General features: G+C 37.5%; 2 protein-coding genes across 2 annotated transcripts; one reads left to right on the top strand and one right to left on the bottom strand.

Annotated features, from left to right (window-relative positions):
* The first annotated feature begins 5180 nt into the window (after positions 1-5180).
* Positions 5181-7480, top strand: LOC115923089. The gene is made up of 3 exons (XM_030983285.1): positions 5181-5545; positions 6305-6537; positions 7020-7480. The coding sequence occupies exons 1-3, from the start codon at positions 5244-5246 to the stop codon at positions 7052-7054; spliced, it is 570 nt and encodes a 189-aa protein (XP_030839145.1). The 5' UTR covers positions 5181-5243; the 3' UTR covers positions 7055-7480.
* Positions 7481-9414: 1934 nt separating this feature from the next.
* LOC115923088 lies at positions 9415-11751 on the bottom strand. Its single transcript, XM_030983284.1, has 4 exons — positions 11640-11751; positions 11047-11218; positions 10533-10681; positions 9415-10066 (listed from the first exon to the last, which is right to left on the bottom strand). The coding sequence occupies exons 1-4, from the start codon at positions 11734-11736 to the stop codon at positions 9918-9920; spliced, it is 567 nt and encodes a 188-aa protein (XP_030839144.1). The 5' UTR covers positions 11737-11751; the 3' UTR covers positions 9415-9917.
* Positions 11752-12500: the final 749 nt, after the last annotated feature.

The following is a 12500-nucleotide window of genomic DNA, read 5'->3' as shown; positions in this document are numbered from 1 at the left end:
CTGGAAAAGGATAGTACGGGACAGTAGAGAGTGATTTAAACGAGGAAATTAGGATTGAAAATGTAAAAAAACGTTGTTGACCTGGCAATAAGATGCTCTTGAATCTTGTTTTAAAAATGAACATGGCTCTGTGGCTACCGCTACCGACCGCCAGCTACCCCCCCCCCCCCCCCGGCCCCCCCCAAAAAAAAAAAAAAATTAAAAAAATTGTATCAATCAATTAAAAGAATAGCAATAAGTATGGACTTTGAGTGAGATAAAAAAAAAAAGGGGGTTTAACATAAGTTTTTCTATTACAAAGATTTTTTTTTTTAAAGCACTTGCTGTGTGTCGAACCCGATACCTTCCAGTTACCAGGCAATTGCCTATCCACTAGACTAAATTAAATGTGTCACACTGCCAATCTCTATGTATTTTTTCATATTGATACTTATTGTTGTAGATGTAGCAAAAGATGTATTCTAACGACTAAGTAATTCAAAAGTCGCCCTTAAAAAAAAAGAAAAGAGTATCACATGTTATTTACTCCTTTGTTTAGAAGGTGGGGGGTGACCCCTTTAAAAAGAGATGGAAAGTCAGTATCATGGGGTGAAGAAAAATAATAATAAAAAAAATAAAGGAGAAGCTGGGAGTCGAACCGGATACATTACATTGTGATGCGATCAGTCTTATCCACAAGACCACTTTGCCTCAGTGCCATTCTCTGGTTCGTTTGTTGTTAACACTTTCTGCATGTTAATGACTTTACAAAATATGCCGATTTACTGATTTCACGCTTTCGGGAGGCATATTTATTATTTTTTGTAGTCCGATGTTGTCAAGATTGCCCCTAATTTTTTTCTTTCAGTTACTGATATATTAGGATGTTTTATGTTATTTTCATTTATTCTGCAAACTACTGACTTTAACTTAAAGTGATATGACAATAGGTTACTGCCCTGACATAGCATGATGAATAGAACACGGGTCTATTAATTTAGTATACGCTACGAATTCTATAAAAGGGCACCAATGAATAAAGGAAGCTTGGCTTTTCAATAGCTTGCACCTGCAATTTTTGAATAGTTACGTAACAAACTACTCAGCTCTTTCAGATATGGCATCAATTAATGAATTGAAGAAAACAAATCCGACCCTCCCTTCAAATACGTGGATTACCAAAGAGGTAATAATAGCATTCCTGACATTGCAACAATGACAGCATTATTTTAAAGTATTGTCTCTAAAGGTAGCATACTGAATAAGCTATTTATCCTTGTCTGAGAGGACAAGGCCTTTCAATATCCCCATGCATAAGAAAAGAATAGGCTGGGGCTGTAGTCTGATTTCAAGAAAGGAAAACAATTTCGGGACAGTTCAAAATAATGCTTGGAAATGGAAATTCAAATGATACCGTTTTAAAAACCATCAATTATATATGATTTTAGGACAAGAATCAGAAGATTCGTAAATATTCATAATTGAATGACACACGCCCTTAAAACTAAAACAACAACAACAACAACATGATTTTTCCGTAGAGATCAGTGGGTTGTATTTAATACTATAGGAGCAGCAGCAGCTACAGTACCGTACCCTGCCCGGTATCCGCCCGATAGGCAGTTTTTCTTAGATAACTTTTCTGAAAATGAATTATACAGGCGCTAATGTATATCAATTTGTAGCCGAAATTCTAGCGAATCCAACCATGCCATTCTTATGCCTGAAATCGTAAGCAATTGTCCGTAGTGCGCCGTCTGCGTGAGGCATTTTCCTTGCCTATTTTCGCCTAGACCTGCCCTAATTCGTCCCGATGGTGGACGCGCATCAAAAGTATAGAAAAGGGAGACATCTCGGGTAAACGTTAGGCCAAATAAAATTGCTTCCCAGTAGAATTTGATCTACATGATATTTTGATAATTGATATTTCTTTCTGTATTTCTTCTTTTGCCTCTGTAGGCCTACTAATAATGTCTGTTCACTGTTATTCACCACTTTCTGATCTGGGAAAATTCTGTAACTGCCTTTCCGGGAAAATCCTGTGACTTGTCTTTAATGTTTTAATAATGGTAATCAGACAAATCTGACTAAAGTCACTTAACATATCGCTAATCATTTTTAAATTAACCACTAGGGTGAAAGAATTTAATTTAAAAAAAAACTATAACCACTATCAAAGTGAACATATTGTAAAAGAAAGTAATGGTGCTTCATTTTTTTTATTTTTAAATGCAAACTATTCTCGACATCTCTCAAATCTTGATTCAAAAATAAATTAGCGTATATTTTTAGGCATAATAATTGGTTGGAAAAAGCATCTAGCAATATTGTCATTAGAATTATCATCATCGCCGACATCGTCTAAATCATCATCATTACAATTTTAGGGTATATAGGTCTATAACGCAAATGTGGTTTCCTTTTTGATTATTTGTTTAAGACTTCAAGTTGTTGTGTTTTTTGTTTTCCACTTGTTCTAAATTATGCAGTATTATATTTTGATAATGCATTCAATAATAATTATAGCCAACTTGAAAGACAAAACTTTCCGAAATGATCTTAAAAACGAAGTTGTCGATTCACTTCCATAGAAAGTCAGGGTTTTTTTTTGTGCAAAATAATGTAGTATAATAATTAATGCAAAAGGAGTGGTGGTAGGGGGGGGGGGGGTCACCAGTCACGTTTTTGCCACTTCAACATCCAAAGAGGGTTGAAAGCTATTGTATAAGTATTTTGTTGACATTACCGAGAACAACTCAAATCATGTCCTGCAATGTATTGCCCTTCTCTAAATTTGGCACTATACCCCCTCCCCCACATCTTCTACATAATTCATCTATTTATTTATTCATTCAATATTCATTCATTTTATTGCCGAGAGATATTAATGTGATGGATAGAGATAAAAAAATGTTCACCTTTTATTCGCCATAAAACTTTAGCAAACTAACAACGTATATAAGAATTACCCTAGCCATTTGAAAGGCTGACAGGCGTATAGGCCCTTGTGAAATGTATCATTTATAGTTTTATACTACTCTTTCGATAGCCATTCATATAGGTTTATTTCACATAAAACAACATTTATTTTATTCACAGTCAGCTGACGGAAATTTGATAGCAGCGAAAATGTCATGGTCCGTGTTGGCAAAAATATATAACACACAAACATTTGAAAAAAGATATTATAGCCTAATGTATAGAAGCACTAAGAAAAAGGATGTAAAAGTGAAGAGGGAGACTAAAAAAAAATCGGGGAAAGGAGGGGGTGTAATCGAAGAAAATTGAGGGAATAAATTAAACTAAATTAATTAAAACAAAAACTAATACATGCCTGCATCCTGTATCGTATCAGAAACAAGCACTCTTTTCGCTACAAAGCCACGACGCTGGATTGAAAGGCGACACAAGCTTCAGCGACATAGAACATAAATACAAACTTTTTGCAAATCTACCAAACCTGGCAACTTTTTTAAAAGCCGGACTTAGTTGTCATCGGGATCACTTTTGGAGAACCGAACTTCAAGCATTTTTTGCAACATTAATCAATCATATATAATTTTGTCACAAAATTTAACTGCATGATTATCACATTACCACATCGTTACCAGAAATTGTCGGTTCCTCGATCGAACGAACGGCCAAACATCATTGCAACATTCTTCGGGGGGGGGGGGGGGTTCAATCTCAGCCTCCCACCTTATTCGCCTACCATTACCCCCCGGAAAACTACCCCCAAAGATAATTACCCCTAAGGACAATTACCGTGCCTCGACGAGCTACCCCCGGAAAAGAGTCCCCCCCCCCCCCACCCCCTGAAACTTAACCCCTATATAGGACAATGCTCCCCTGGGACAACCAAGGACAACCGCCCCGAGGACTACCCCCTGTTCATACTGAACAGGGGGAAGTCAACCTCGATAATTAGTTGGGTAATTTTTAGGGGGATCATTAATTTCAGGGGGTGGTAATTGTCCTCTGGGGGTTTAATTGTCCACGGGGGGGGTAATAATTGTCCTAGAGGGTAATTTTTCGGGGGGGAGTAACTTCCTCGGGGTGGTTGTCCTCGGGGGGGGGGGGGGGTAATCGTCCTTGGGGTAATTATTGTACCGCTAATTGGCCGGGGGTGACATGCCCAAGGGTAATTGACCTAGAACCTTCAAAGGGCAATAAATAAACAGCTACTCAATTTACACTGAATTTTATTTTCTGGTTGTAAACTCAACAAAAAATGAATGGCCACCTCTAAATGATTATTTTGTAGACCATGCAAGTGAGCCTGCAAAATGTTAAGTTTAGTAGCACGGTTATGATTGCTCATCAAAAAGTGAAACAACATTCCGTCTGGCAGATTTTGACAACTGCATGGCTGTAATCCCAGTAAAGAGTTTTATGCCTGGTGACCATGTTATCTCATTTATGATCTTTCTTTTATTTGCAAAATGTAGGTCAACATATACGGGGGGGGGGGGGTGAATTCCAATTTTACAAACTGTTTATAGGTCGAATGTAGTTTTATAGTATTTGTGTATTCTTCACCTTCTTCATACTCTCGAGTTGCGATTTTATGGAGTAAACCGAGTGTTTTATCATGGAAAAAAGACAATGAAGTGTGCACTTTCAAAAAACCAACCGCAGACCTAAAAACACACAAATAGACTAAAAAACCACGGGCAGATAACCTTTTCTCTGTTAGAGCATAAACAACGCACGGTACATACACTGAACTAGCGCGTGTGTTTGAGTGGGCGGAAATAGGGCAGGGGCATCACAGGGCGACATGGCCGAGTTCAAGCCTCGATAACTTTTTTATAAATAATAATTTTCGCAAGAAATTTGCTCAGGTAAAACATCAGGAATTTAAACTTCCATATCTCTTTAAACAAAAGTAAAATTTCCACCATATTTTTTTCTGATCGTTTTGAATAGGAACTTGATGTTTTTAAAAAGGTTGATTCACACCTAAATAAGCGCATAGCTGACTGCTGCACAGTGACGTCATTCGCGTATCTCCGTTAAATGGGCGATCGACAGTGTACCATATTTCGTGCACATGTTCCTTACAACGTGTATGCTGCTATAGGCAAGTTAGTCGCACGCCTTCATTGCGCACCGTAGAAACTCGGGCGATGGAAGACGGCCGTTGTGTCTAATAAGCCACTGGTAACAGGGGGGCGGTAACTGGGCAGGGTACGGTACCGTGAATCCTTTCTGCATTTTATCGATTGAAGTTTGAGAAGTTTTGAGAAGTCTTTCTAAAGAGAATGGCTACCCCAGTCGTCAGGGCAGATGCACAAGATGATTTAGTTATGGAATTTGAGTGTGAGGAGGATGGCAGTTGCGGGGAAAGCGGTGAAAATGACAGTGTCAGTGGTAGTAGTGACAGTCCGGACAGTGGCAGCAGCAGTGATACCGACAGCGATGCAAGTGATGCAGACGCCGGAGAACACGGGCGTATCGTCGAGTGGGAGTATGAGCCTTTACCTCGTGGTGAACCTGGGCAAAATGTTGGCGATGCTGGAAGGGCCAACAACGCAAATCGGCTTCATGAAAATGTCGAGGATTGGTAATTAAGACTTATAAGCTTATTGAATTTGTTGTGCATTCTAAATATTTATTCCCCCCAAAAATGAAATCAAATACCGTAGATCTCTAGACTCGGTCATAAATGGCATGTCTAATTCTAAAGTTAACTTGTTAGAATGATTCTCTAGATCTATGTCTGCGCACCTAAAATTCGACCTCGATTTCATTACACAGTAAGATATTATTTTTAGAATCATCATTGTTATTCCGTTCTTCATATTCTAATGATTACTGAAACAAAAAAACTCGACAAATTATTCACAAGAACATTTTTTTTAACGAATTTCAGACGGGCTCGTCATTTTGTGTAGCAAAACTGAAAAGTGCCCATGTCTGCGCACTCACTATTTTGCACGCAATTCAATCAAGCACAGTGAAGTTTCATACCAGGGACAACCCCCTGTTCAGACTTTTCTTTTTTGACAATGATTGAAATTTTCAGGGTGGCAAATGAAACTTGCTAAAACTCATTTTTAATCTTCCCAATTATTTTCACAAATTTTGGTATCTAAATGAATTGTTGAGGTTAAGATTGAAAATTGGTGTCAGTTTGATGTTTTGTTCTATAAATATCGCGCATTTACGTGGGTGCGCAGACATAGGCACTGCCTTGGGCACTCTTACCATACTACGACTACGAGAACGATGTCATTTTTATATTATCAGGAAGCTGTAATAAAATATTTATAAAATTATAGTAGGTGTATTGATTTTTGTTTGAATCTTTCTGTATTTCAAGGTGTACATGTGGAAGATGTCGTGTGCCTCCATCTTTCAATGAAGGTGATTGTGTCTGTTGTCATGAAATTGCAGAGGTCAAGGCAGAGGCTGATCGACAGGGTTCAAGTTGTCTGGTGGATTCTGAGGAGTTTGAGCCGGCCATCCTAAATGCGACAACATTATACATCGGATGGATGGAGTACACAGATAGGTGGCGCCGAGCAGCCAAAGCATTTGGGACAGGAACAATGAGTAAGTTATGTTTCTCCTTTTCATCATTTTGGCAAGGGCAAAAAAATAAATGGATTGATTTTGAAAGTTTATTGGGTGAAACTTTTCAAAACGAATTGAGCCACCGCCAGATGAATTACTAGTTTTGACCAAAATTCTTGCCTGGTGACCACTGGTGTACTAGCTGCCTTATCTGCAGGTGCTTCGGGGCACTTTTTCAGGAAATGTATACAAATAGGCAAGAATGACCACCGATTTGTGAGTTTTAGCATGTTACCCCCCCCCCCCCCCCAATAATCTGTAGTTATGAAACACAAACTTTATATGCGATTTTGAATGTTGCCCCCCACCGCCCGACAAACAATGACTAACCCTTGGTCATTTTAGTTTTTTTTAATCATTTTTATTTTCCTGAATTAATTAATAAAGAATTAATATTTTGACATCAAATCATCTATCCTAAGAAAAATAATGAAATTTTTTTATTGCTTTTTATTTTACAGAAAATACAGGTATGTGGCCTACAGGAAAGTCGTGAGATGGTGTTGGGGCTGGCTCGGGAAGGACATCAGGGTGCAACTGCCAGCATGTGTCCATGCCTCAATAATGGAAGCGTATCCTGATGGACGTGGTCAGTACAAAGGGACCATCCTGCGTCGGTTGAGATGAGGATGTAAAATCAACTATTGTCTTGCGAACTTTGAATGACTGTCATCTTCTATGTGATTGTCAGCCATCTTCTGTACGTTATTTGTGATCATCGGCTTTCATCTTCATATTCATATTCATCACAAATACTATTGTTTGAACTTCTCATGATGGTATGGTTGCTATGAACTTTGATCTCGACATTTGATTCTAATTTCCAAGAGCTGATATTCGAACTTTTGCAAAACTGTGATCAAGCAACGATTTCTTATGAGGAAGAATGTTGAAATCTATATAAACAAGCAACAACAAAAAACAAAAAAAACACAACATGCCTGTTCCTTCTTTTTGTTATACACCCTGCAATGTAATTTGTTTTAATAATTTGAGCATTTCATATACAGTCAACCTGCCGAGTCAGAAAAGGGGAGAGAAAGAGAAAATGAAATTGAAAGAGAAAACGAAATTGAGAGAAAGAGAAATAACAGCATGGACACAACAAAGATAGACAGAGAAATAATGAGAGTAAGAGAAGGGAATTGCGGTTGACGAAATTTCAAATGTGTGATAAATGGTAAGCATCGTAATAATCCAGGAAATCCTTTATTTTGCATCAAATCTATCCTCCCAAAAAGGATAAACCTTAACCCTATCTCCCGCTCTGTCCCTCTTCCTCTCTCTTTCTCCTCTTCCACCCTCCACATTCCCATCTCTCTATCCCACTTCCTCTCTCTGTTTCCTCTTCCATATTTCCATCTCTCACTCTGTCCCTCCTCTCTTTCTCCTCCTCCACATTCCTATCTCTCACTCTGTCCCTCCTTCTCCTCTTCCACCCTCCACATTCCCATCTCTCACTCTGTCCCTCCTTCTCCTCTTCCTCCACATTCCCATCTCTCACTCTCTCCCTCTGCCTCTCTTTTCCTCCTCCACCCTCCACATTCCCATCTCTCACAATCTCTCTTTCTCCTCTTCCATCCATCACATTCCCATCTCTCACTCTTTCACAATCTCTCTTTCTCCTCTTCCATCCATCACATTCACATCTCTCACTCTATCCCTATTGGTATCTATCTTTACCCCTCTTCTTCCTTCACATTCTCTATCTCACTCTCATTTTCACAGCAATTTCCATCTTTCCAAAAATTAGTTCATGCTCTGATTTCCTCCTCGTCTTGATTTTGCCAATGCCCTCCTAATCAATCTACCCCAGAATCTAGTGTCCAAGCTTCAGAAGCTTCAAAACGCTGCAGCTCGTATTGTTTCTCTGACCACCAAGCGTACCCACATTTCCCCAGTTTTGCAGTCGCTACACTGGCTCCCAGTAAAAGATCGCATTGTTTTCAAATTTTGTTGCTCACCTTTCATTGCGTTCACGGCTCTGCTCCTCAATACCTTATCTCTCTAATCCAAAACTACACTCCTGCAAGACCTCTACGCTCATCCACTTCCAATTTTCTTGTAACCCCCAAATTACCAAAACGTGGGGGGAAAGATCTTTTGCATACTCTAGTCCTAAATTATGGAATGGCCTTCCTGAAGACATCAAAAAATGTTTATCCTCTGATTCTTTCAAAACTCATCTCAAAACATTTCTTTTCAAGTCTTGATCTTTTTTCCTGTTTACACGCGCCTTGAGCACTCCACAGAGTGGATTTGGCGCGATATAAGTTACATTATTATTATTATTATTATTATTATCTGTAAATTATGAAGCTTCCTACAAGACACCTATAATAGAAATAAACAAACAAGATTTGTGTTCCTTTAGATGAATTTTTGTTTACCTTTGCTCAAAATATTCTCAGAACATCCCATTGACGGTTTTTCCCCCCAATCATTTTCTTCTCTGTTTGTGCAATATTTTCAAAATGATGCACCATTGGAACAAAAACTTTGATGCAACATGTACATTACATTCATCCTTATTTTATGTAAAGTTTACAGAATAGATGACTATTTTTATTATATCTGCAAGGATGATTATTTTTCAATCTTTTATAACCAGGTTTTAGGACAAACAGGAAACCGCTGTTAGGAAAAAAAGTATGGATGCGATGAAGTATCATCACAATGTTTCCTCTTCTGTGATAATATGGCATGATCTTAAAACTACTAACTTTGAAAATGAATAACACAATTCACCTCGGCAGAAAAGGGAAAAAATCAAAAACAAAAAATAAAGTCATATCTGGTGCAATACATCAAATGGTTCTTGAATAAGAACAGTTTAGATGAAGAAAAAAAATGCATTTTTTTATTTTTTGCAAATAAGAAGCAAAAAGCATTGGCCAAGATGAAGGACTGTGAGAAAAATCAGATTATATTTGGTGCCAAATTCATGATCAACAGTGATTTACTTAGTGTTTATGGAAATCTAGTGCATATGCTTCAGAAATTGTTTTTAATTGAACTAAAAATGTAAGTTTTACAAATTTAATAAGTATTTTACCTATTAAAACCAATGACTATTGATGTGTACCATGGACTTTGGCTTGTGTAAGTATGTACAAGCTTACAGACAAGTTTATAGTGCTTTACACTCACATAGAATCGGAATCCACTACTCACTTGCAAAGAGTACTTCCATGTTACTCTCCATAATTATACTGGCATAAACATAATTTAGGGTCTATGAAAAACATGTATTGTACTGAAATAAAACAATCAGTGGTTAATGTTCAGGTAGCTGACACATTCATCATAGTTTCTATCACCAAAAGAACTAGTTTCTATCGCCAAAGCGATGATGTTGTTCAAAAGCTTGCACGGCTTCTCCATTGTCGGGGTGATGATGAGAGGCACTCCGTGCTGGTTGAGGCTGTAGCTCCTCCATGTTGTCTCTGAGCTGCTCCCCTGTTTTCCACCAGTTCTACGACAACTCTCATCAGGGCTTTCACATAACCTACAAGATAAAATCCAAAACTATACCTTGAAAATTCATCTATACGGTGTTAAAAAAATACACTTTGATAAGAGGAAAAAAGGAAGGAAAAAAAGAAAAATAAGACAAAAGAAACTCTTTTTCTCACAAATATTGAATTACCTAATTTTACACACTATTTGTAGGTGATGACCACCAAATCACCCCAATGGCATGCACATGTTCTTTGCTGAATAGGTAGTTCACTGACTTGGGGACTGACATATATGCCTGTTTCTGCTTGCTATTCAATATTACACATTTGCAGAAAGTAACCCAATACATGTTTATAATTATCAATTTATCAACAGATTAAATTAAGGGCATATAGGCCACAAGAATCTACTAATTTGAATTCTATTGATCATGAAGTAATAAAAGATTTCTATATATAATTGAGCTCTTTTGTTGAATATTGATATCATTCACTAGACATGTGGCTACTTACCACATGTGCCAGCTGTCAGCACTCTCTCCACTGTGTGGCCTCCTTCCTTCGAGCGTGGATACTTCAACCTGTACACTGGGTTCCCTTCGGCATCAACAGCCTGGGCTCTATCACAATTTTCGTTCCAATGTAGGACAGCCAAATATAATCTGAAAAGAGTGAAGTTAAAAATAAAGGTCACATGAATAACATACTTGTGACAGTTGATTTTTCTTTTTGGTAATGTAATGTCTATCATCATAAACTCGTTACCTACTCTCCAATAAGTGAAGGCAAGAGTTAGTGTAAAAAGCATGTGTTACAAATAATAAATAAAAAAAATTAAAAAAAACCAACAAAATATGAAATAGAAAGAACCTGGCTATAACAAAAAGAAAATAATAACTTTAAAACATAAAACCAATAAAATCAAATTCAAAAGAAGAAGAAGAAGAAACAACACTGCCCTCTGTGACGTTCTTGTTAAATTTATATTAGGGGAGCATAATGTTGATGAATTAATTGCCTAATTTACCTGCACTTCATCCCTTGATATGAGTATACAAGCAACTTGGGGCAAAAGTGAAGGAGGATGTTGTGGAATGATTCAACCTTGCTGGTTTGGGCATGTGGGGACATCATCCCAATGCCGTTCACCAGTCTGGTCCTCAGCCATTCCTCTCGAAGCTTGTCGTACACCTTTGTACCTGTAATAAGATTGGGAATATAATATATGCGGTAAAGGTGAAGGAGAGTTCATTTAAATAGTTAGCAATCATGATCTCGGCATTTCCAAGCATCTCATCCCTTCGCCAAAACTATTTTTTCATTCCACAATGAATATTAATCATTTAGAAAATTGCAAAAAAAAAAATATGAATGTCATGATCAAAATTGAACTAAATTAAACTTGAATGTACATTATTAAAATAAATGTAAATATTTTGCTCGCATTTTGACAAAACATCTTCAAAGTAAATGAGGGTGAAAAATGTACACCGTATGCATATAAATAAGGATTTTACCCACATCCAAACAAAAAGAACAACTTGAGGCACCAGTGAAGGGTTAACTGTTTTATTCCACTGAAGTAAATTGTTATTTAAAGATCATACATAAGTAGCTTACCTGACTGCAACCATTCTCGCTCTGGATAGTCATCACCATGTTCACAAGCAGTGTACTCTGGGTTTTCATCTGTGTGAAGATTTCTGATGTGGTTCATAGCCCTCTATACTTGGCTTTCATGACATCCTTATCTCCATCCGGAGTAGAAGAGCAGTCCAGTATACATGGTTTACCAAGGCCCTCAACCAATCTTGAACCAATCCACAGTCCTTCATCTTGGCCAATGCTTTTAGCTTCTTCTTTAACCCTATTATATACAGGCAGAAAAAAAAAAAAAGGAGCAAGAATTAGCTAAAAGAGATCAATTGACAATTCAATATGTGACATATCAAGGAGCTACTTGGAGTGTTCTAAATTTAGAAAATATATCATAATTCAATAATTACTATACACAAAAGTGGAAATATAGGCAAATTTAAACCTGCAAAAGTAGTCATAACTACAATATCATTTCAGCCAACATGTATATAAGATACATTTGCTGGAATTAATTCAGTATATATATAATAATTACCTTTCGCAATGTGCCAGACATCATATCGGTGATCAATTGTTGGTACGTCTCACGGAGAAACTTCGCTATCTGCATGTGACGATCTGTCACTATGCCTTGTACAATCACACACACCAGCATCGTCAAGTATCCGCAGGCCCCTCCGGAGTCCCTCTAGCTCCATTGCATTTGAGTTCTTAACCTCTGTACACTATAAAGGAAAAGAATAAAATATGGTAAATAACCTTAGAAAAGTACAAGGTTCTCTGTAATACAGTATAATAAAGGAATTTACATTCATGGTTGCAACAAGATCTGTTAAAAAACACACTGGAGTTAGTGACAGGCGGATTCCATATAATTACGTC

Source organism: Strongylocentrotus purpuratus, unplaced genomic scaffold (assembly GCF_000002235.5).
Source record: "Strongylocentrotus purpuratus isolate Spur 01 unplaced genomic scaffold, Spur_5.0 spur5_scaffold_13, whole genome shotgun sequence".
NCBI lineage: Eukaryota > Metazoa > Echinodermata > Echinoidea > Camarodonta > Strongylocentrotidae > Strongylocentrotus > Strongylocentrotus purpuratus.
This window is presented reverse-complemented; position numbering and strand designations above follow the sequence as displayed.